The sequence below is a fragment of the Schistocerca nitens genome, chromosome 4, assembly GCF_023898315.1.
Source record: "Schistocerca nitens isolate TAMUIC-IGC-003100 chromosome 4, iqSchNite1.1, whole genome shotgun sequence".
NCBI lineage: Eukaryota > Metazoa > Arthropoda > Insecta > Orthoptera > Acrididae > Schistocerca > Schistocerca nitens.
This window is the reverse complement of record NC_064617.1, coordinates 295,478,997-295,505,650: the sequence shown is the minus strand read 5'-3', so window position 1 is coordinate 295,505,650 and position 26,654 is coordinate 295,478,997. Positions and strand designations below refer to the sequence as shown.

At 43.3% G+C, this 26,654-nt stretch overlaps 1 protein-coding gene across 1 annotated transcript in view; it reads right to left on the bottom strand.

The window, feature by feature from the left end:
• Positions 1 to 282: 282 nt before the first annotated feature.
• The window catches only part of LOC126251520 (uncharacterized), a 282,631-nt gene continuing 256,259 nt past the window's right edge, over positions 283 to 26,654 (bottom strand). The window contains exons 3-5 of the mRNA XM_049952002.1: positions 16,469 to 16,657; positions 1,382 to 1,517; positions 283 to 1,105 (exon numbers count right to left, since the gene is read on the bottom strand). Coding sequence (XP_049807959.1) covers positions 970 to 1,105; positions 1,382 to 1,517; positions 16,469 to 16,657 — 461 coding nt within the window. The 3' untranslated portion in view covers positions 283 to 969. The remainder of the gene's footprint in view (positions 1,106 to 1,381; positions 1,518 to 16,468; positions 16,658 to 26,654) is intronic.

The window sequence follows — 26,654 nt, the reverse complement described above, 5'->3', positions numbered from 1 at the left end:
AATTCAGACATATGACAGACAGAAGTAAGAAGTGATGCAATTACACAAACGAAATTGGGCATGGAAAAATACATGTGAAAATATAAATAATGGATAAAAAATTGAATGTAGTAGGGATTGCACACAACAATACACATACAAATAAGAAGATAAATGTGTCCATGAAGAGAGTTTCAATAAGGAGGAGAGAAAGTGTTAGGGAGATATTAAATATAAGCTAATACATGGCAAGGGACTGAGAGTTGGAACACTTCACAGAAACATATAAAAATTATGCTGGGATGTGAAATAGGACTATTTATTGATTTATCATGTCCCAGCGGTACAATCAGGGAGGAGAACCTTTGTTTGTCTACTTGACTTACAAGACGTCTTACATATTGCCTGTTCATGAAGAGACCAAAACTCTTCTGTTCCTGAAGAAATGTATGTGGATTCAGGTATACAAAATAAGAACAGCTTTGTTATTTATAAATCATGAAAGTATTCTAATTCGATGTTCCACTATACAAAATTACTTTGGTTTTTCTAAAAATATATTCCACTTGTTACTATACAATACTTCTACTTCTTAACAGGGAATTCTCAGAATTGAAATACTGATTCAGCAATTTTGTAAAATAATTATTATATTTAAGACTATAAACAAGAATTAGCAGTAATGTCTCATAAAAGATGTTTCTGTTGCCCGTCTGTCCACAAAAATGTAAAAAGTGCATGTCTACTATAGTTCATCACACTCTTGCTCAGTCTCATGGCAAACTTGTATTTACATTTTCCCCATTGTTCACCCGTAAACTATTTAATCACAAAACACTAAGTAATGGTCAAATCTTCACCGTAGTTTCACAGATTTCCATTCTGTTTGTGTCACATGTATGCTGCACAGTTTTCACAGAAATAATGAAAAATATTAAAACACTTCAGATGTATCCGGTAACAAAATTCCTGAAGAATGTCAAAACAAAATCAGTACAACATTATTGCACCACTGTTCTTCATTTCCATCATAGGCTGGGGTACATCCTTATGCCTTGAGCGGCGAGTGCCCACGTAGATTGCCACCATATTAAGGGCATGTACTATGGCACCTCCAACAACAAACCTGGAACAATGGTTTCAAGTTTCTTCAACACCATATTCTGTATTATGCACTGGCTGTAATTTCTACAATATTCAACTGCAGTTACTGTCACCCAATAAGTGCAAAAAGCAATTACAGTTGTTTTTTCACACTAAAACAGTGCCAGCACAAAATTGATACTGCCATAATTAATAAGTAGAGGTCTGAAGTACATATATGTGGAATACATGACCCTTTATTTCTGCTTTTGCAGATGTCTCAAATAATTCACAACACTTTTCCAATGAAATAACATACCAGAAAGAATAGCCTAGATGTGCCATGCCAGCTGACGTCCACATGTTGTCCAGATCTTCAATACTCATCACATTGTCCTGAAGTTTCTGATAGTATTGGACAGTCCACAGACTGATAGCTGCCAGGTCAAACAACACTGCAAATGAAAACAAAGTATTTATATATCACTTCCTATCTACTGGTAATGAAAATAGCTTTTCACTGGCCTAATGCTAACATCATTTTTTGCTCCACCTTTATTGCGATTTTATGGTTACAAAATACTGGTACTTATGAAGGTACAATATTGAAAACAAAAAGTAGCAAATATTACCATAAAATACTCTTAAAGAATGACAGCATTTTGTTGCACAGTAATTTTCTAATTGCTTACTTTACTTTTGTGCACTCTGGGAAATTTTTAAGTATGTTTTCTTAGGAAAGTACCATCAACATTTCACAGATATATTCATGTCTAGTGACAATGATCCACTAACTCCAACAAGGAATTTTAGAATTTTCATCACACTAATATGGTATTTATTCAAAATTGGTTCCTAACCCATTTTCCCAGAGCTGCAGTGTGCCTGTGGAGCTGCAGCTGGTTGACAGATGGTGTGTATAAACAGAAACAGAACAAAAAAATGCACTAGCTTATGTGCTATCTCTCTCTCTCTCTCTCTCTCTCTCTCTCTCTCTCTCTCTCTCTCTCTCTCTAACAAGAGGGGAAGGGGGAGAGGGGGGGAAAAGAGAGAGAGAGAGAGAGAGAGAGAGAGAGAGAGAAGGGGGGGGGGGGAGGGAGGAGGAAGATATCAGCACCCTCGAAGATAGCTGTGTTCATTTGGAGGAAGCAGAATGGCAAGTAGATGTTGAGGTTCATGGAGAAAGATCAGAGGCTGTTCTGACCATGGGTCTAGATCAGGAAGATGTCTTCAGTGAATCTGAAACATATAAGGGGGTTAATGCTGCAAATGCTTGGAGATATAAGGAAGATATACTGAGACACCATTCTTGCAAACCCACTTCATATATCAGTGGATCATCTGATGGAATTATTCATACACCCGGCAAGTTCATTAGCCACATCTGCCAACACCAAGTCACATGGAAAAATATTCAGACCTAATTTGTTCCTAGTACTCTTAAGCCCTGTACTCACTGGGCCAACAAAGGCCAATGGACGAACAGCCAATGAATTCAGCCGACTGTTGGTTGCCAATGTATTGCTGTTTGGCCTCTCATCCTCACCAAACCAAAGGCTTGAGGCCGGAGATTCGGTCATGTGGAATCAAACAGTTGGCTCTGATAAATTGTTGAGGTTGCTCTCATTTTGTTATTGTTATAAAATAGTGTTTTAATTATAATTTTGCTGGTTGATATTATGAGGGAGCAAGAGGCTTTATCAGTTGTCTCGTGTGCATCATTTATTTTACTGCCAGAAGCTGATCATCAAAACAAGAAAAAGAAGAAGCTCTTTTAAAAAGTGGGGACCAATGTGGGTAGAATTAATCTCTGACCTTAATATGGGCTGTTTCACAATTCTTTCTTGAATGAAAGCTATTTCAAATTGTTATTGAGTTATGTAGACCCTAAAATTTCCAAAGATGACACCTCCTCCTGGAGAGCTCTATCTGTAGCAGGAAGATTAATAGTCATTCAGAGATATTTAGCTACTGAGGATTCTGATTCCAGCTTAATGTACATCTTTAAAATATCAAAACAGCTCATATACAAGAGTATACTTGACATTTATAACCACAATTATAAACATTCCCATGCATGATAAACTCTATCAGCTTTAATGCTGTCTCCATTCCACTGCATACTCCATTAAGCTTACCATATCAAAGATTAATCACCCCTAGAGATATCATTACAAGTATCATTTAATACTGTGTAATTCTGCTCCTGGATTTAATAATCACCTGGACTTGTTGAGGAAGTGAGTTCACAAAGTGCAGGTATGTCACATCCATATTAAGCCACTCATTTAGGATTCGATGGCATAATTCCACCAAATTGCAGGGATGCTGGTGTTATTGTGTTACCTGCTGTTTCAATGTATCCCATAGATTTTCTGTGGGGTTCAAGTCAGGTGATTTTACAGGCCATTGGAAACATAATATGTTGGAGAAGTGTTCAGAATACCAGTCCAGCCGAAACAACTTTGCTGTTGTCATCTTACTGTGCCTGTGTGAGCAATGGCTGCTTGTGTGGTGACTGACTCCAAGTGTTCATTGCATGCAGTTCCTGTCACAATATTCTTCCAATAACAGGTTGGGATGGACCTTTATTCACTGCCTGCATCAGTTCCTGTCAGGTTTGGAATCAATTTTGAGTCACAATCTGTGAAATGCATCTCTGGTCCTTCTCAATCAGGATCATTTCTGATTACAATTCTGACGACATGTTTCGTGGCCACATGTGTTACACCACTGCTTGTAGATACATTGAACAGTCCGCCATGAAACACCAACAAATCTACCACCTTCATACACAGTATGGCCCCTTTTTGTCACTCTGTCACATGCTTATATTTACCCATGTTTACATACAATGTTCACTTGAAATACAAATGTCTCACTGATTGCTACTGCCTTATGCTTACACAGAGGCAGTGGATGTGGGGTTCAGCATGTGACTCAATCACAGTACCATCTGTAAACGCTTAATGATACTTCTCTGCATGCGCACTGGGATGACTAACTTCTTTTGTCCAGTGAGCTTATTTAAACACCATAAATACACACCATTCCAACAGACGTAGCAAATTGCTACTGAACCTATAAACATTTGACCCAGTGTTCAAGCTAGGAAAGTGGTTCCAAGGCCAATGCTTTGATGTTACCACTGACCTTCCAAACCATAACCAAGCCCAACTGCTTCATTGAATTCGATTTGTCATCTGTACACACTCAGACAATCTTGGCCAATGATGTGGTTTTTCATTTGTTGGCCTCCATTGATCTAATGTGTTGATGACTTCAGGATTCATCTCCTACTGTCTACCCACATTGTTGAAAACTATTCTGTAGATGAAGAGTTGGATGATAAATTACTTCCACTACTTCACTTGACCACAAAGCTATGACACAATGCAATTAAGAGCAGTGACTAGTAATTTGTTCTTCATTAATGCAGCAACTAGTAATTTGTTCTTCATTAATTCATGTTTTCTACTCAAGATGGAGATCCTGCAGGGTTGTGCAATAAGTTAAGGTATACATTAACAAAAGACTAGGTAATCATAAAAACTGAATTTAAGCACTATATTGCCGACCGCGGTGGCCACGCGGTTCTAGGCGCTGCAGTCCGGAGCCGCGCGACTGCTACGGTCGCAGGTTCGAATCCTGCCTCGGGCATGGATGTGTGTGATGTCCTTAGGTTAGTTAGGTTTAAGTAGTTCTAAGTACTAGGGGGGACTGATGACCTCAGATGTTAAGTCCCATAGTGCTCAGAACCATTTAAGCACTATATTAACATAAACTATCAGTATACTGCTTAGTGATTTCCATGGTTAGGCCAGCTAAATTTAAACAAGTAAATTAAAAGGAAAGCTGCAACGTGGAAAAAATCTTTTGCCTTTTTAGTTATACTAAATGTCTGATGTTTATATCCTTTTAGCAGCTTAATGTTTACTTGATTATATTTGTATTTTTAAAGTAAATAGTTACCCACATCTGTAAATACTGAGTTTAGTTTATGATGGTCAAAGTAGAGAGGATGTAAAGTGTAGACTGGCAATGGCAAGGAAAGCGTTTCTGAAGAAGAGAAATTTGTTAACATCGAGTATAGATTTAAGTGTCAGGAAGTCGTTTCTGAAAGTATTTGTATGGAGTGTAGCCATGTGTAACATTACGAGTCAAGATAGATGTAACGGAACTTGAATAGCGTATTTGCCTCTATTGGTTACGGTAGAAAGATCGATATTTCGGTCCTGTCTGTATATTTATGTATAATATTGCCTGAATAAAGGCTGGATGAGTGTAAAGCTATCGTTAAAAACGCACGCCGCGTGATTTGTAACGATTTGGTCAGTCATAATAATAATAACATGCTTTTGAATAGAATTAAAATATAACGGCGATACCTGTTTAGTGTTATTGGAAATAATGTGTGGTAAATTAATGAGTAAGGTAGCCGATCCTATAAGAAGAGGTAAAATTGGGCATATTAAGGTGTTTTGCTTTATATCGACGAAGCTGATGATACGGCGTCTTTTTTTCCGTTTACTCTTAGAAATAAACAAGTAAAGAAGTGCTAATTGTGCGTTGTGAAAAAATATAGGGGCGAGTTTTAAATAGCTACGGTATACAATCAGACTAACAAATGGACATTTAGTTACACGAAATCGCGGATAGTGAAGTGTGGTCATTAAATTGAGTACACCTACAGGGCGGTCAATTCCGGGATAAATCTATTCGCATCTCACGAGGGACGCGGTATTGAGATCGTTTTTTTTTTTTTTTTTTATTAGATCGCGGACAGCGGGCTCCAATTTGTGGAAAGGAGAAAAACTGTATCATTATCATTGACTGTTGGTGTCAAGCAACCAAAACTGTTCATCAAAGGGTTTCCGTGAATGAGTGGTGAATGCGAAATAAAACTGTGAGCGAAGTTATGTTAAATAAAACAGAAGAGACAAGGCAGTTTGGTCGTATCTGTTATTATTCCATAAACTGTAACATTTCTTGTTGTTGTGCGAAGCCTTTATAGACGATCGTTATGACAATTTGCTTTGAAGGGATATCGTTACGAGTTAAGCTTTGGGGACCTGGTCAGAAGGGGATAGTTCGTAGATCCTAACTACTGCAGCTATTCTGGAATCAGGTGCTACCGTGACCGTTGTGTGTTGTCAATGACTTAAGGTTACCAAATCTCATGCTCTAAAATCGACGCGCCATTCCACTTGGTATAACGGTGCCTCACGGCAACAACGACAACGCAGGAAGATACGGTAGACATGTATGGAAGTGAAACGTGGACAATAAATAGTTCAGACAAGAAGAGAATAGAAGCTTTCAAAATGTGGCGCTACAGAAGAATGCTGAAGATTAGATGGCTATATCACATAACTAATGAGGCGGTATTGAATAGAATTGGGGAGAAGAGGAGTTTGTGGCACAACTTGACTAGAAGAAGGGATCGCTTGGTAGGACACATCCTGAGACATCAAAGGATCACCAATTTAGTATTGGAGGGCAGCATGGAGGGTAAAACTCGTAGAGGGAGGCCAAGAGATGAATACACTAAATAGATTCAGAAGGATGTAGGTTGCAGTAGGTACTGGGAGATGAAGAAGCTTGCACAGGACACAGTAGCATGGAGACCTGCATCAAACCAGTCTTCGGACTGAAGACCACAACAACAATACAGTTTGCTATATATTACAAGTTGTAATGCACCTTTACAATGAATACTTCTACTTGCCTTGTAGCTACACTATATGATCAAAAGTATCCGGACACCCCAAAAACATACTTTTTCATATTAGGTGCATTGTGCTGCCACCTACCGCCAGGTACTCAATATCAGCCAACCTCAGTAGTCATTAGACATTGTGAGAGAGTAGAATGGGGTGCTGCGTGAAGATGTGTAGCTTATGTGGAGCTGCTCAAGCATTGTGCTCCATTCCTTTTAACTCCCTACAAACAATTATTGTGCTAGCTGAACTGCTGGCAGCACTTTAGAACTCATGATTGATTCCTTCCATTCCTTTCATGTGATTTATTACAACAAACTTCAACAGTACTTGACGATCCAGATGTGTCGATACGTGAGATCTGGTCGTTCTTGGCTGAGCTGTGGTTGTTCCTTCGCATCTCCACTTGACAGTTCCATCACAACCAGTGGACTTTGGCTGTGTTAGGAGAGTTGAAATGTCCTTGATAGATTTTTTTTTCTCGGATGATGTCCAATGACTAGTCCATGTTCGGTGTCACTGAACTCTCCCGAGTGACCTCGCAGTGGGTTAGAACACTGGACTCGCATTCGGGAGGACGACGGTTCAATACCGCATCCGGCCATCCTGATTTAGGTTTTCCGTGATTTCCCTAAATCGCTCCAGGCAAATGCCGGGATGGTTCCTGTGAAAGGGCACGGCCGACTTATTTCCCCGTTCTTCCCTAATCCAATGAGACTGATGACCTCGCTGTTTGGTCTCTTCCCCAAACAACCCAACCCGAGTGACCTATCCTGCTGTTACTTATTCTCTACCAACACAATACCCCCACCTGTCAGGTTCATCTCTCTTGATACCTAGTAGTCGACTCTGCGTTACATAGGGGAGATGAGAGAAATTAGGGCTCATTGGAGGCATACAGGTTCTAAGTCATGCACTTTCTACCGATTTTCATCGAAATGGCTACCAATGGAAAAATGTTGCTACCAGAGCACAAAAATGCTCCCCTTTATTAAAAGCCTCTGACCGAAAAGTCGGGTACAAGATACCTCAATCCACCTTCCTCAACACCATTAAAATTTTTGCAAGTACATTAGCATGCAAACATGTTTGTGCTCTTTTTAACTTGCAACTCACCTCTCATTCCCACATTAGTCCATCGTTGGAAGTCTCTTGTTTTCCTCCACACCAAATTGCCCATTCTCACTCACTGATTCAGCCCAACTCATTGTCGTTGTCTCTTTGCGTCTCTCTGTGACTGTATTGTGTCTGACAGCGACAGTCCCCTTCATTCCGTCCCATTACTAATGTCTCCTCTCACTCTGTCTGTCTCTCTCCTTCTCTCTTACTGCTACACTCTCATTGATTGCTTCCCACTGCTGCTCTCCTCCTCACTGTCACTATCTCTCTCTCCCTCTCTGTCATTGTCATAGGCTCTGTCTCTCATTATCACTGGCTCTCACCTACTTCCCTTTACCACTTATCTTTATTTCTCTCCTGCTGGGACTTCTCCTTCACTCTTTTCCTAGCACTGTTCTCTCACTGTCTGCTATGTTCCAGTGTCATTGTGTTCTTCTCTCTCACACGGCCATTGTCTCCCTCGCTCTTTCTATACCACAACCATTGCCTACTACTACCTTTCAGTATTTATTACTTCTCTGTCTCTTTCCCACTGCCACTGTCTGCTTCTCTCTCAGCATAAAAAAGTGCGAATATGTTCGCATGCCAATGTTTTTTCAAAAATTTTTTAAATGTGCAGAATGAGGCTGCTGGTACCCCAGTCGGTCTTTTAGTATTCTCCTTTTTTGTTTTCTGATAGCAGCTTTTTTCCGCTGGTTTCCTTCTTTTCCCTGCCATCCCTGTTACGGATATGTCAGTCATATGAAAAGAAATTGATGAGTCAGTAAAATTATGATACTTCACTTACATGAAATTGAAGTAACGCGGAACTAATTTTACATCTCATGCCGAATTTTACGTGCACAAAAATTTTGTGTGTGGTGCAGTACTACAACGTGGAGTTCCCACAACCCTTCTGATAACAACTGAGTCGCTTTACAGCATATTTCTCCATGCTATGTCACTTTATAAACTACTTTTCGTCTCACGTCGTAATTTAACGTGCGTATTTTACGTGCGGAAGTAGGGTAAATTAGATCATCTGTTCCTTAGAAACAGATAATGATATCTAGAAAATTTTCAAGCTTATTCGAGACAGAAATCTTGGGAACATACATCATATAAGTGACAGCTATTTGCTGTGGACATTCATCGTGGAATCCTGGGCTGAATTTTGTTCTGCTGGTGACAGCGAAAATATAGTAAAAAAAAAACCTTTTTTGGAGGTTTTCCGGGATACCGCCCATGAGCTAATGGTGCCTCCATAAGTCTCATCAACTCCACCGTAGACTACATCAAATGCAGAAAGGAACAACCGATATGCTCCATTTGCTGAAGCAGGAGGGAGTGTGTAATATTCATACTTCGGCCCTCTGCTGTAGGATAGTGACACTAAGACCATCCGTCTGTTGGGTATACAATTAGTCTATAGCCCAAGAACTATCCAAAACACTTTACCCTACCTTTTTACCACCAACAGAAACCGAGGCATGAGCTCCGGAAGATCCCGTTTTTATACGCGGCGTTTTGGGATACCTCCTGTCTCAGAGAAGTTCCAGGACAGATTTTTTTTTTAAAATTTTTTAGTGTGCAGTACCAAAAAAAGAACAAATGATATTTTTATGTTCCATGGTATGTGTGCGTCCTTGAAATGACCATGGCCATGTTTCCGGGCAATGTCTCTAGGTGGCAGAGCTGTACTTAGCAACACACTGTTTGGGTTCTTGGCGAGTTACGGTGACACAATGGGTGCTAATTGTGTGCAAGGGGTGAACATTAAGTCCTGTTTTAAGCTCGAGAAAACCCCTAGTGAAACGTGGACAATGATTAAGTAAGTATATGCAGGCGAGGCACTTTCAAGAAGTCGTGTTTTCGAGTGGCGGAAAAGGTTTTGTGAAGGCAGAGATTCAGTGCAACACAATCCTAGAGCTGGTCGCCTATCTACAGCACATACCGATGCAGATGTGAAGCGTGCAAAGCAGTTATTGCGAGAAGACTATCATGCAACTGTGTGTGCGATATCAGAAGGACTTAATTTGAATCGTGATGTGTCACGTAAGATTTTGTGCTAAGATTTAGGGAAACGGAAACTTAAGGCAAAACACGTCGCTCAAACACTAACAGATGAACAGATCGAGGAAAAACGAAGAATTTCTGCTGAACTACTGGACAGGGCCAAACTTGGTCCCACGTTTCTGCCAAAGATTGTTGCTGGGCATGAAAGCTGGTGATACCAGTATGACCCTTACACGAATCATCGAATTGCTGAATGGCGGAGTCCTGAATCACTAGCCTCGAAAAAGTCAAACAACAACCCTCAAAAATAAAGATAATGTTAATTGCATTCTTTGATAGTAAAGGTTTAGTTCACCATGAGTGTGTTTCTCGAGATCACATAGTGAACCAAACTCTTTAAAGTGAAGTCCTGAAACGTTTGCGATAAGCAATTCGTCACCGCTGCCCTGATTTGTGGCATTCTCAAGACAAGTTCTTACTGCTAGACAATGCAAGACCCCCAGATTTCTTTATCTTTTACCGCGTATCTGGCCAGACATTCTATTATTGCCATCCAACATACCACTTCCGTGAGTGAAAAGTGACTGAAAGGAAAGGTTTATCAGGATTTCACAGACATCCAAAGGGTAGTGACACATGACCTTACAAGCATTACAGCCGAAAATTTCCCTCCAGAAACGCTGGCTGGCAACGTGTATACTCTGATCAGCCAGAGCATTATGGCCATCGACCTGTTATTAATACAGGGTCCGGCATAAAAAACTCCCCGATTACAAAGTAACGTGCAGCGGACAGTAGAAGGAGCAGAGTGGTGGAGGGCGCGTCGTTAAGTAGCTGCCTACGTGCTGTTTTCAGTGTACGCCATGGCGTGGTCTGGTGAACATCGTGCCTTCGTAGTGGAAGATTTTATTCAAAATGGCGAATCGCCTATTAATACTCAACGTGCTTTTCGCGTTCGCTTTGCGCTCGGACGACGGGACCCTGTTCCCGATAAGAAAACAATTTATACTTGGGTTGCTAACTTTCGTGAGACAGGTTCCGCATTAAAAAGGAAACCACCTGGACGACCACGGACTGCAACAGGCCCCGGAAATGTTGATGCAGTTAGAGCTTCAGTTCAACAATCTCCTCGACGATCCGCTAAAAAGCATGCGGCAGCATTACGGATATCTGATCGAAGTGTGAGAAGAATCTTGCATCGAGATCTTAAAATGCATCCTTACAAAATTGTAACTACGCAGGAACTGAGTGAACGAGACTGTGGTGTCCGTGTAAGTTTGTGCCAAGACCTTCTTCGGAACATTCGTCCCAACGATATTGTGCTTTTTTCTGATGAAGCACACTTTCACCTTGCCGGAACAGTGAACAGCCAAAATTGCAGGTACTGGTGTGAAGACAATCCCCAAGAACTTCATCAACGACCACTTCATAGCCCTAAAGTAACAGTATGGTGTGCTGTTTACAATTCCGGAGTGATCGGTCCTTACTTTTTCGAAGAAAATGACAGGAATTTAACCGTCAACAGTGAACGCTATTGTGCCATACTCCGCGACTTTCTCCAACCGCAACTAAGGGAGCTTTTTGGTGAAATAGAGAACGTGTGGTTCCAGCAAGATGGTGCTACAGCCCACACAGCGCGGCAGTCACTGGCATTGGTGAAGGAAATGTTTCCTGGACATGTGATCTCGTTGCGTGGAGACATTGGCTGGCCCCCACGATCGCCGGACTTAACGCCCTGTGATTTCTTTCTTTGGGGCTATTTAAAAGCAAAAGTTTATGAACAACGTCCACAATCTTTACGAGCCCTGAAAGAAGCAATTACACAAGAGGTTGAAGCTATTCCACCTGAAATGACTCAAAGAGTAATGAATAACTTCAGGGAAAGACTCAATCAGTGTGTCGACAGTGCAGGAAGCCATTTAAGGGATGTTTTATTTAAAAAGTAAGACCATAAGAGTATTTTCTAAAATGGCATAATATGTACTTTTATTTAGTATAAATAAAATTGTTCTACCTTATTTGGTTTTGTTTTTATTAGCTTTCCTTAAAGGGGAGGTTTTTCTGCCGGACCTTGTATAAACTCGTCCAGGCGATAGTAGCGTCACCTGGTGAGGAATGACTGCCAGTCACACACACGCACGGCGCACGATGGATCAGTGAACGTACTGTGTAGATTGAGAAGGCGCGCGATCTATCTGAGTTTGACGGAGGGCTAACTGTGATGGCCCGGAGGCTCTGCTTGAATTTATTTGTTTTTTATTTACACGTCAAGTTCCGTAGGACCAAATTGAGGAGCAAATCTCCAAGGTCATGGAACGTGTCAGTACATGAAATTACAACATAAAAGTAATAACAGATAAAAATAAAATGTTTATGAACTCGAAAAAAGTCAGGCCATAAGTTTAAGTAAACGCAATCAACGATACAACAAAAATCAGCTTAATTTTTCAAGCGACTCCTCGACAGAATAGGAGTGACCCGTCAGGTAACTCTTCAGTTTCGATTTGAAAGCGCATGGATTGCTGCAAAGATTTTTGAATTCTAGTGGTAGCTTATTGAAAATGGATGCAGCAGTATACTGCACACCTTTCTGCATAGGAGTTAAGGAAGTTCGATCCAAATGCAGGTTTGATTTCTGCCGAGTATTAACTGGGTGAAAGCTGCTTATTTTTGGGAATAAGCTAATATTGTTAACAAGAAATGACAGTATACACCACTTATTGTCCGAACCACCCGTTTCTGAGTCAAAAATGTCCTTTTAGAATGGGAAGAGTTACCCCAAAATATAATACCATACGCCATAAGCGAATGAAAATAAGCAAAGTGGACTAATTTTCGTGTCAAACGATCACTCACTTCAGGTACCGTTCGAATAGTAAAAATGGCCGCATTGAGTCTTTGAAGAAGGTCCTGAACGTGGGCTTTCCACGACAGTTTATTATCTATCTGAACACCTAGAAATATGAACTGTTCAGTTTCACTAAGCATGTGTCCATTCTGTGATCAGGTTTTGTTGAATTGTGTGTTAGAGACTGTAAAAACTGAGTCTTACTGTGATTTAGCGTTAGTTTAATTTCTACAAGCCATGAACTTATGTCATGAACTGCACTATTTGAAACTGAGCCAATGTTGCACACAACATCGTTTACTACCAAGCTAGTGTCATCAGCAAATAGAAATACCTTAGAGTTATCCGTAATACTAGGCGGCATATCATTTATATAAATAATGAACAGAAGTGGCCGCAACACTGATCCCTGGGGCACCCCCCACTTGACCGCACCCCACATTTCGGGAACTGCACAACTTTTCATGTGTTCGAGGAGTGCTGTGGTGAATGACTTCAACACGTGGCGAAACCAAGGTGAAACCATGTCCAGACGTCGTGCCACCACTCATTACAGATGTTGAACGTCGTGGGCTGGGCAGACTGGGAAAACAGGACAGCCGGCAACCTGTGGCGAAACTAACATCAGACTTCAACACTGGGCAGAGGGCAAGTACGTCTGAAGACACAGCGCACCAACACTTTTAACGATGGGCCTCCACAGCCGACGACCTACGCATGTGCCAATGTCAACACCACGACATCGGCAGCCATGACTAGAATAGGCATGCGACCACTGGCACTGGATGTTGACGCAGTAGTAGAGCGTTGCATGGTCTGATGAATCCCGATACCTTCTTCATCATGCTGTAGGGAGGGTGCGAATCCGTCGTCTTCCAAATGGTTCAAATGGCACCAGGCACTATACATCTGAGGTCATCAATCCCCTAGACTTACAACTACTTAAATCTAACTAACCTAAGGACGTCACACACATCCATGCCCTAGGCAGGATTCGAACCTATGACCGTAGCAGCAGTGCAGTTCCGAACTGAAGCGCCTAGAACCGCTCGGCCACAGCGGCCGGCGTCGTATTCCAGGGCAACAACTCCTTGACACCTATACTGTGGGATGTAGACAAGCAGGTGGCGGCTCCATTCTGGTCTGGGAAACGTTCATGTGGCCACCCACTGCCCCGGTGGAGCTTGTGCAAGCCACCATCATGACCAAGGAGTATCGTACACCAGTTGCAGACCACGAACAACTCTCACGATGATTATGTTTCCCGATAGCTGTGGCATTTTTCAACAAGATAATGCGCCATGTCACAAGGCCAGGAGTCTGATGGACCTGTTCGAGGAACGCAGTAGCGAGTTCCAATTGATGTTCTGGCCCCCACCAACCCACCACATCTGAACCTGATTGAACAGCGGAACAAACACTGGTAGCAGTTACTTCTGTAAAATATCTGGGAGTATGCATGCGGAACAATTTGAAGTGGAATGATCATATAAAATTAATTGTTGGTAAGGCGGGTACGAGGTTGAGATTCATTGGGAGAGTCCTTAGAAAATGTAGCCCATCAACAAAGGAGGTGGCTTACAAAACACTTGTTCGACCTATACTTGAGTATTGCTCATCAGTATGGGATCCGTACCTGATAGGGTTGATGGAGGAGATAGAGAAGATCCAAAGAAGAACGGCGCGTTTTGTCACAGGGTTATTTGGTAAGCGTGGTAGTATTACGGAGATGTTTAGCAAACTCAAGTGGCAGACTCTGCAAGAGAGGCGCTCTGCATCGCGGTGTAGCTTGCTGTCCAGGTTTCGAGAGGGTGCGTTTCTGGATGAGGTATCGAATATCTTGCTTCCCCCTACTTATACCTACCGAGGAGATCACGAATGTAAAATTAGAGAGATTCGAGCGCGCACGGAGGCTTTCCGGCAATCGTTCTTCCCGCGAACCATACGCGACTGGAACAGGAAAGGGAAGTAGTGACAGTGGCATGTAAAGTGCCCTCCGCCACACACCGTTGGGTGGCTTGCGTAGTATGATTGTAGATGTAGATGTCGAACAGGTCTGGGATGTGACTGAATGTGGCATCAGAGCTCATTGTCCCACTCCGCAGAATTTACGAGAATTAGGAGACTTGTGTGTGCAGATGTGGTGACACTTCCCTCCAGTGACCTACCATGACCTCATTGCTTCCTTGCCACGACGCGTTATCCGTGCCAAGGGTGGATGTACCGGCTATTGGATTGGTGGTCATAATGTTCTGGCTGATTAGTGTACGAGGTGCATTCAAGTTCTAAGGCCCCCGATTTTTTTTCTAATTAACTACTTACCCGAAATCGATGAAACTGGCGTTACTTCTCGACGTAATCGCCCTGCAGACATACACATTTTTCACAACGCTGACGCCATGATTCCATGGCAGCGGCGAAGGCTTCATTAGGAGTCTGTTTTGACCACTGGAAAATCTTTGAGGCAATAGCAGCAGGGCTGGTGAATGTGCGGCCACGGAGAGTGTCTTTCATTGTTGGAAAAAGCCAAAACTCACTAGGAGCCGGGTCAGGTGAGTAGGGAGCATGAGGAATCACTTCAAAGTAGTTATCAGGAAGAAACTGTTGCGTAACGTTAGCTCGATGGGCGGGTGCGTTGTCTTGGTGAAACAGCACACGCGCAGCCCTTCCCGGACGTTTTTGTTGCAGTGCAGGAAGGAATTTGTTCTTCAAAACATTTTCGTAGGATGCACCTGTTACCATAGTGCCCTTTGGAACGCAATGGGTAAGGATTACGCTCTCGCTGTCCCAGAACATGGACACCATCATTATTTCAGCACTGGCGGTTACCCGAAATTTTTTTGGTGGCAGTGAATCTGTGTGCTTCCATTGAGCTGACTGGCGCTTTGTTTCTGGATTGAAAAATGGCATCCACGTCTCATCCACTGTCACAACCGACGAAAAGAATTTGCCATTCATGCTGTCGTTGCGCCTCAACATTGCTTGGCAACATGCCACACGGGCAGCCGTTTGGTCGTCCGTCAGCATTCGTGGCACCCACCTGGATGACACTTTTCGCATTTTCGGGTCGTCATGCAGGATTGTGTGCACAGAACCCACAGAAATGCTAACTCTGGAGGCAATCTGTTCAACAGTCATTCGGCGATCCCCCAAAACAATTCTCTCCACTTTCTCGATCATGTCGTCAGACCGGCTTGTGCGAGCCCGAGGTTATTTCGGTTTGTTGTCACACGATGTTCTGCCTTCATTAAACTGTCGCACCCACGAACGCACTTTCGACACATCCATAACTCCATCACCACATGTCTCCTTCAACTGTCGATGAATTTCAATTGATTTCACACCACGCAAATTCAGGAAACGAATGATTGCATGCTGTTCAAGTAAGGAAAACGTCGCCATTTTAAGTATTTAAAACAGTTTTCATTCTCGCCGCTGGCGGTAAAATTCCATCTGCCGTACGGTGCTGCCATCTCTGGGACGTATTGACAATGAACGCGGCCTCATTTTAAAACAATGCGCATGTTTCTATCTCTTTCCAGTCCGGAGAAAAAAAAAATCGGAGGCCTTAGAACTTGAATGCACCTCGTAGATAGCCAAGGGGACTACTTCGATAGGAGTAAGGATCATTACTTGGCAAGTACAATTAATTTTTTTTAATGCATGCATACCGATTCTTGTTAGCCACCATTCCGAGCGCTGGGAGTGTAGGATCGATACTCACTGGCGACGGAGTTCCAGAGGTAGAGCCCCGGCACGGCGGTGATGGGCCCCGGCGGCGTGGCCGCCGTGTTGACGACGGCGAAGAGGGCGGCGAGCGCAGCGAACAGCAGGCCGCAGCCCACCGACGCTACCGTGGCCAGCCACAGGCCCCACGTCAGCAGCTGGCGCGGCGGACGCATCTCCGACACGACTGCGGGCAGAGGGGAGACGTTCTGGTAAGCTACCCGTGTAATGGCTGCACGCAGCGCTGCCGCAAACGCCACTTATTCAACATAGTCTACATCTACATGACTACTCTGCAATTCACATTTAAGTGCTTGGCAGAGGGTTCATCGAACCACAATCATACTATCTCTCTACCATTCCACTCCCGAACAGCGCGCGGGAAAAACGAGCACCCAAAACCTTTCTGTTCGAGCTCTGATTTCTCTTATTTTATTTTGATGATCATTCCTACCTACGTAGGTTAGGCTCAACAAAATATTTTCGCATTCGGAAGAGAAAGTTGGCGACTGAAATTTCGTAAATAGTTCTCGCCGCGACGAAAAACGTCTTTGCTTTAACGACTTCCATCCCAACTCGCGTATCATATCTGCCACACTCTCTCCCCTATTACGTGATAATACAAAACGAACTGCCCTTTTTTGCACCCTTTCGATGTCCTCCGTCAGTCCCACCTGGTAAGGATCCCACACCGCGCAGCAATATTCTAACAGAGGACGAACGAGTGTAGTGTGAGCTGTCTCTTTAGTGGACTTGTTGCATCTTGTAAGTGTCCTGCCAATGAAACGCAACCTTTGGCTCGCCTTCCCCACAATATTATCTATGTGGTCTTTCCAACTGAAGTTGTTCGTAATTTTAACACCCAGGTACTTAGTTGAATTGACAGCCTTGAGAATTGTACTATTTATCGAGTAATCGAATTCTAACGGATTTCTTTTGGAACTCATGTGGATCACCTCACACTTTTCGTTATTTAGCGTCAACTGCCACCTGCCACACCATACAGCAATCTTTTCTAAATCGCTTTGCAACTGATACTGGTCTTCGGATGACCTTACTAGACGGTAAATTACAGCATCATCTGCGAAGAACCTAAGAGAACTGCTCAGATTGTCACCCAGGTCATTTATATAGATCAGCAACAGCAGAGGTCCCAGGACGCTTCCCTGGGGAACACCTGATATCACTTCAATTTTACTCGTTGATTTGCCGTCTATTACTACGAACTGCGAAATCACGAATCCAGTCGCACAACTGAGACGATACCCCATAGGCCCGCAGCTTGATTAGAAGTCGCTTGTGAGGAACGGTGTCAAAAGCTTTCCGGAAATCTAGAAATACGGAATCAACTTGAGATCTACATCTACATCCATACTCCGCAAGCCACCTGACGGTGTGTGGCGGAGGGTACCTTGAGTACCTCTATCGGTTCTCCCTTCTATTCCAGTCTCGTATTGTTCGTGGAAAGACGGATTGTCGGTATGCCTCTGTGTGGGCTCTAATCTCTCTGATTTTATCCTCATGGTCTCTTCGCGAGATATACGCAGGAGGGAGCAATATACTGATTGACTCCTCGGTCCGAGCGGTTCTAGGCGCTTCAGTCTGGAACCGCGCGACCGCTACGGTCGCAGGTTCGAATCCTGCCTCGGGCACGGATGTGTGTGATGTCCTTAGGTTAGTTAGGTTTAAGTAGTTCTAAGTTCTAGGGGACTGATGACCTGAGAAGTTGAGTTCCATAGTGCTCAGAGCCATTTGAACCATTTGACTTTTCGGTGAAGGTATGTTCTCGAAACTTCAACAACAAAAGCCCGTACCGAGCTACTGAGCGTCTCTCCTGCAGAGTCTTCCACTGGAGGTTATCAATCATCTTCGTAACGCTTTCGCGATTACTAAATGATCCTGAACAGCTGCTCTCCGTTGGATCTTCTCTATCTCTTCTATCGACCCTATCTGGTACGGATCCCACACCGGTGAGCAGTATTCCAACAGTGGGCGAACAAGCGTACCGTAACCTACTTCCTTTGTTTTCGGACTTCATTTCCTTAGGATTCTTCCAATGAATCTCAGTCTGGCATCTGCTTTACCGACGATCAACTTTATATGATCATTCCATTTTAAATCACTCCTAATGCGTACTCCCAGATAATTTATAGAATTAACTGCTTCCAGTTGCTGACCTGCTATAGTGTAGCTAAATGATAAGGGATCTTTCTTTTTATGTATTCGCAGCACATTACACTTGTCTACATTGAGATTCAATTGCCATTCCCTGCACCATGCGTCAATTCGCTGCAGATCCTTCTGCGTTTCAGTACAATTTTCCATTGTTACAACCTCTCGATATACCACAGCATCATCCGCAAAAAGCCTCAGTGAACTTCGGATGTCATCCACATGGTCATTTATGTATATTGTGAATAGCAACAGTCCTACGACACTCCACTGCGGCACACCTGAAATCACTCTTACTTCGGAAGACTTCTCTCCATTGAGAATGACATGCTGCGTTCTGTTATCTAGGAACTCTTCAATCCAATCACACAATTGGTCTGATAGTCCATATGGTCTTACTTTGTTCATTAAACGACTGTGGGGAACTGTATCGAACGCCTTGCCGAACGTGTTTCTATACTAGGCTATGCGCAGGCAACGAAGCAGTTATAAGCTTTGTTGATGAACAATGCAACCAGCCACAAACACGAAGGCTATTTTGTTTTCCGAGGTACGATCGGTCGCCGGCCGCGGTGGCCGTGCGGTTCTGGCGCTGCAGTCCGGTACCGCGGGACTGCTACGGTCGCAGGTTCGAATCCTGCCTCGGACATGGGTGTGTGTGATGTCCTTAGGTTAGTTAGGTTTAAGTGGTTCTAAGTTCTAGGGGACTTATGACCTAAGATGTTGCGTCCCATAGTGCTCAGAGCCATTTGAACCATTTTTACGATCGCTCGCGAAATTAAAACAGCGGTGACAATTCGATGAAGCTTTGCGCAAATGGATTGCACAGTGTCGCTAGCATAACCATCGATGGCGTCTCGTCACACTTTTCAGTTCTGAGCGCAAAGTGAGCACTTAAAAGATTCAAAAACAATAAGGGTCTCCTGCCAGTTGTGAAAGCGCGTGGTGTCCTTCGATTTCTTCATGCTGAGGGGTTTCGCCTGATTTAATGCAGCCCACATTACATAACCGTCATATGTTACAGCAAAATGCGGCAGTAGTGTGGGAACTTTGAATCAGGACATAAGTGGTGTTCATAGCGCAGGCGGTCAGGGGAGGAAGCGAATATCTACCGGTAATCTTGTTCACCGAGTGGATCAGGCGATTCGCGAAAATAGTCTGTGAAGGGCAATTCTGAACAGGTGAAGAGGAAAGTTGTCATCAGGCATTGTCCTTCTTCGCGACAATGACCGGTTGCACCCTGCAGCTGCCACAAAAAACGCATCTGCAGCATTTTTCATGGAAAGTGTTTGATTACCCACCGTACGGCCCGGACTTTGCTCCCTCTTATTTTCATCTCTTTGCTCACATGAAACGCAGGCTATAGTGACAGCATTTGTCGCAGTCTACTACACTATCTGTTCTATCTATCGCTTTCGCCTTTGTCCCGCATTTTGCGCGGTGTTGGCGTGGTTAAATCGGATTTGGCATGTTAAGTTGAAGGGGTGGCGGGAAGCCCTTCCTGCCGCCACCCCGTACCCCCCAGACGGCATCAGAGCACCCCATCTATCTGCGTCTCGTGTAAACCATGGAAAAGTGCGGATGTGTTTCAAATGTCTGCGAGACGTGTAACTGAGGCGGGACGTGGGGACCAGCCCGGTATTCACCTAGCGGGTTGTGGAAAACCGCCTAAAAACCACATCCAGGCTGGCCAGCACACCGGCCCTCGTCGTTAATCCGGCGGGCGTATTCGATCCGGGGCCGGCGCGCCTACCCGAGTCCAGGAAACAGCGCATTAGCACTCTCGGCTAACCTGGCGGGTCTCTCAGACAATTACACTCATGCTCGTAAATTAAGGATAATTGCAGAATGTGGTGCCACACAACGTGGCAGTACACAAAACTGGCGCTAATTGCATAGGCCAAGGGAACAATACACACGACACAAATCTGTAAGTCCACAGTATTGGTGATAACATGATAAAACCGCCCCGAAACACATGTGTTACAAAGCGCCACTGTTTCCTGCGCATGTATCCCGACATCAATATGGGATATGATTACCATGCACACGTACGCAGCCCTCACGGGGTTGGCATACTCTGGATCAGGTGGCCGAGCAGCTGCTGGGGTATAGCCTCCCATCTATGCACCAGTGGCTGTCGGAGCTCCTGAAATGTCCTAGGGTTTGAAGACCTGCAGCGATACGTCGACCGAGATCGTCCCAGACGTGCTCGATGGGGTTTAGGTCTGGAGAACAGGCAGGCCACTCCATTCGCCTGATATCTTCTGTTTCAAGGTACTCCTCTACGATGGCAGCTCAGTGGCGCCCTGCATTATCATCCATCATTAGGAAGGCGGGACCCACCGCACCCCTGAAAAGGCGGACATACTGGTGCAAAATGAGGTCCTGATACACCTGACCGGTTACAGTTCCTCTGTCAAAGACATGCAGGGGAGTACGTGCACCAATCATAATCCCACCCCACACCACAAACCATGACCTCCATACAGGTCCCTTTCAAGGACATTAAGGGGTTGGTTTCTGGTTCCTGGTTCACGCCAGATGAAAACCCGGCGAGAATCACTGTTCAGACTATACCTGGAATCGTCCGTGAACATAACCTGGGACCACTGTTCCAATGACCATGTTCTGTGTTCTTGACACCAGGCTTTACAGTCTCTCCTGTGACCAGGGGTCAGTGGAATGCACCTTTCAGGTCTCCGGGCGAATAAACCATGTCCGTTCAGTCGTCTGTAGACTGTGTGTTTGGAGACAACTGTTCCAGTGGCTGCGGTAAGGTCCCGAGCAAGGCTACCTGCAGTACTCCGTGGCCGTCTGCGGGCACTGATGGTGAGATATCGGTCCCCTTGTGGCGTTGTACACTGTGGGCGTCCCGTACTGTAGCGCCTGGACACGTTTCCTGTCTGCTGGAATCATTGCCATAATCTTGAGATCACACTTTGTGGCACACGGAGGACCTGTGCTACGACCTGCTGTGTTTGACCAGCCTCCACTCGCCCTGGTATTCTACACTCATAACGTCATCAATACGTGTTCTTTGAGGCATTTTCAACACACAGTCACCATTAGCACGTCTGAAAACGTCTGCACGCTTACTCGCTGCACCGTACTCTGACATGCACCAACACACCTCTGCGTATGTGGACTGCTGCCACGTCATACCCCGAGGTGATTTAAACCCGTAAACCGCCCACCAGAGCGTTGTTTCACCATGCATCAGCATTATCCTTAATTTATGAGCATGAGTGTAGCTGCAGACCAGCGTAGAGAACAGGTGGAAAGCACAAGAGACTGCCTTCCATGACGAGGATACTGGAAAGTTGGTACCATGATTCGGCGTGGTGACTATGTACTGAAGTATCGGAAGTTGTAGCTAAATGCTGCAAATAATTTTTTTTTATTTTCACTGTGGTTTCCATTTCGCTATCCATCGAACAATGAAAAAAAGCCTTCTTGCTTTTGAAAAGGGTTTTTCATTCCCATAACCGGTTTCGAGCTGTCACGCCCATCTTCAGAGGGCTAACGTGTTACCAAATAGGTACCCACGGAAATTACATTGAAGTTTTCATCAGTAGCGATTCGGCCAATCCTGCACTGCACAAGAATGTTTGAATATTCATATTAAGCGACGGTAAATATCCCAAGATTCTTCTGCAGTACAGCAGCAGACGACATGCTGCTTACGAAAATTTTATGTAACAGCAAACTTTAACCATCTGAAGATGTGCGTGACAGCCCGAAACCGGTTAATGGTGTTGAAATAAAGCATTTTAAAAGTATTTGTGGCTGGTTGCGTTATTCACCAACGGTTCTTAACGGCCAAGGTGTTCACGAGATCTATCATGGATGAAATGATGTTAAGTTTGTTGATCCTGTGAGAATAAGCTGACAAGCCAGTATGAAACGTACTAAAGTGGAATAGCTGAACTTATTACAATCCCACTCCTTAAATACTTATTTTTTTCTTTCCTGTTTTCTATTCAACACATAAAACGTTCACTTTGAATATATCTAATGTCCAAAAGTCCTACGTAAGCTGTGTTTCTTTTTTCAAAAGTTTATTTTTCGATGTGTAATTTGCAGGCTGCTAATAACAACAGCGTAGACAGCTCAGGCAGAATAGCTTTACTTAGAAAATATTCTGAATATACGATTCGCAAAAAACATGTACACTTCAAAATTCTACGCCGCTAATATTTCTTTAATTTGGGACTGACACACTCGTTTAAAAGCCCTCTTCCTGTCTTTCTAAAGAACTTACTAGCTTTTCCCAAAATTCTGTAATTCACAGGCCATTCCCATTCAGAATTGTTGTACTGTAGAGTGTTCGAATCTTAGAACGTAATCCTTTCCAAAATACCATGGTGCAGTTTTAAAGCCATAATTTTTATGATTCCAAAAATGTACATCTTTCCTATACTGCAATGTCTGTTTGTGAAATATTTCAGAACAGGGCACAGCACAGCTGCACCCTAAGATAAATCACAAGAGTTGCAAGGTTGGATCTCTACACCAGTCTAATAAGGAAGTGTTGAGGAGGTACTGTTAGGAGTAGCAAACACCCCATGTGTGGACGTACAACATTGTCAGGTACCAGTGGTTTCAGCGTCCTTCAACGACTGCCCATAGGTGCTCACGGCAGTGACAAGGGAATACGCCTGTTGTTTCTATTATTGCGCTTGTCAGTTTCTCTTTTCCACCTCAGCTGCTCGAAACGCTGGATTCTTTCCCAAGCATTACGACGCCATACTGGTCGATTAAGCGCAGTAGCTTCCCAGTTACCAGTTTCAATTTGTCATCTTTTCACATTGTCCTTTAATACATCTTTGTATCGTTTTTCTGGCCTTCTTAGTTTTCTATGGCCATTCTTTACTTGGGAATACGTAATTGGTATTGGTAGACCGCATTCAGGCATACGAACAATATGGCCCGTGCAACGGAGTTGATGCTTGATGATGGTGGTTTCAGTACTAACAGCGTTTGCTTCTTTCCAAACACTGATTTTAGAGCGCCGATCTTGCCATTTCACCCTTAGGATATTTCTCAGGCAACGCTGATGGTACTTTTCCAGAGATCGCATGTGCCTTCTGTAAGTAGTCCATGCTTCGCACACGTATGTAAGAAATTGTATAACATTTGCTTGGTACATATAGAGCTTTTTGTTTACAGAAGTTGAGTGGTGCCTGTAGTGGATACTAGTCTTCGTCCATAGTCTACTGATAATCAGCAAACCACCATCAGTCCTGTATTCCATTTCTATGCTCTATTGTAGTTTCCTGTAGGCAAGACGAAGTATAGTTCCAACAAATACTGAAAACAAAGTGGAAACTATCACACAACCTTGCTTCACACCCGTTGTTATTCCGAAATTCTCTCCAGGGCTATTGTTAACAAGAACCAAGCCATTCATGTTATCCTGCAGCAGTATAAAAATGTTAATGAACGTCACGGGATAACCTCTTTTACCTATGATCTCTTACAAGGCACCTCTTTCGACTGAGGTCACAGCCTTGACAAGTTCTACGAATGCCATGTAGAGGATGTTGCTATCTGTTGCATTTGTCTGGAAAAAAAAATCATGTATGTGGTTCTGTGATTATGTCAAAATAGAAACGCAAATAATCTTCAGGATTATTTTATTGCTACTACCCTTAACACGGTCTATGTTCATTTTAGATCTTGCAAGTTTTCTGTGTCCTATGTCGTAAGTGAGGGTGAAGCGTCAATCACAGAGGGAGATGTCAAGACTCCAAAATTGCTGTTGTTTGACAGAAATGAGTTGGTGAGTTTCAACTGGTGGCATGTCACAAGCCACTTAAGGGGACGTTGTAGGCATACGTGAAATTCGTTGAAATTTGACGTTTTCTGTTTTCTATTCCATAATGTACTTTGGACTTTCCTGAACAATTTGGTATATAATATATTAAAATCAGACAATTATGAGGCCTTCAAATAATATTCTGAATGTTGACATGTGACTGTCAAATTTTGCGGCTACGCATACATTGCCATAGTTGAGCAGTCATATCTTGGGAACTACACAGTCTAGAAGGCTGTGAATTGCTTTGTTTTGGGCTTACTGCTACGTATCAGAAGTTGGCATTACGAATAATCAAATCAGTCCTTTGTTTCTACTACTAGTTTTTGTTGAAAGAAGTGTGACTATCTGCTATTTTTGTAGTAAGCTAACTTCTATTGCTTTTTATACGTAAATAAAATGACTAAGCGTAAAAGTAACTTCACGAAACGCAAATTTGCGGGTAACAGTTATGTGAGACCTGCATTTTCTTCTGAAGTACTGGAAAACACGTGTCCTAGTAGTGAAGGGAACCATGATAATGTTTCTGAAGTGACCACTCCCCTTAGTGCATTGAAAAGGAAAGTAACTTTAGATACTGGTGACAGTCGTAAAAGTAATGATATTATGGCAATCAAACATATTTACAGAGATTTGGCAAATCCTGAACTATTAAAGAAGTGTTTACATGGGAAGACCCAGAATGTGAATGAGTCTCTCAATAATTTTGTGTGGTGCCATGTGCCTAAAAATGTATTTGTAGGCCATATAACTCTAAAGTTAGCAGTTTCTGATGCTGTAATAACTTTTAATGGTGGGAACTCTGAAAGACACAGCTAAAGGACTGCAGGAACTGGATGAGCTTCGTGTACGTGAAGCAGAGTTAGCTGCTTAGCAAATGACAAAAAAAGCAAGAAAGAAAAGGAGGAGGCAAGCAGTGGGCTGTTGTGACACTGAAGAAGACACAGATTATGGGCCAGGGCAATTGTAGTGCATAAAAGAAGCAGAAATGTCTGTATACGAATTTGTAATAAAAAAGTTTTAAACCTCAATATCTCTGAACTACATTTTTTGCAATAGATGGTTCAAATGGCTCTGAGCACTATGGGACTCAACTGCTGAGGTCACCAATCCTCTAGAACTTAGAACTACTTAAACCTAACTAACCTAAGGACATCACACTCATCCATGCCCGAGGTAGGATTCGAACCTGCGACCGTAGCGGTCGCGCGGTTCCAGACTGTAGCGCCTAGAACCGCTCGGCCACCGCGGCCGGCTGCAATAGATGACCCGCTTTCTAAAAAAGTAATAATGGTAGAGACATGAAATTTTCACAGCATGCCAAGTGTGAAATTCAACACATATGGAGCTAGAATAATTAAAATACCCTGACTTGTTTTGTTTTTATGTTCATTTATTTACAAACTTCTGTCAAAAAATTGAGTATTTGAAAAAAAGAAAAAAAAGAGATGTCTCACAATACAATTTTAGTAATAACTGTAGGTCAGTGTACCTAGAAAGGTGCATTCAACGATTGTGGATAATTGTAAGTTGGTGTCTTAAAAAGTTTCCAAGATAATGGGTCACAAAACTCGATAATTTAACATTGGCGGCATAGGACATACAATGTCCCCTCAATGGTACAATTAACAAAACGGGAGGTGTGGCGTAATCACGGGAAATCACTTGTAGAAATGCCTGAGAATTTTGTAACAAATATTAGTTCTGCACTTTGGTTTCCTGGGAGAGAGGGAGGGCACGTGCCTCCATTTGCCCCCCTCCAACTCCACTCCCCCCCCCCCGCTATAGCTGCAGAGCCTCTCATCGTGACGTTGCTTCGCCGGCACCCGTTGTCCTTGGCTCAGTAAGGCGCGAACAAGACGGCTGCACAGCTGCAGGTGAACCTACGACGATTATAGTCCGCGTTACGTAGAAAGACGGCCAAATTCTAAGCAAGCTTCCGCAGGGAAGACCAAATCAAACGGCTGCAAAATTTCACTATTTCTTCAGGATTTATCTCTGTCGGAATCCAGTGTTACTTATTACATTTATTACTGTGAAGATAATATTTTTCACAAACGTGTTACTTTTAAGTGAAACACAGTTTGTCCAAGATCATTCTGATAATGGTTTTTGCGTTTCTGGTTCGACAACGCAGGCCTGTAAAGTGCTTCATCAATAAACTATCCGCCATCCGTACTCGATACCAGCG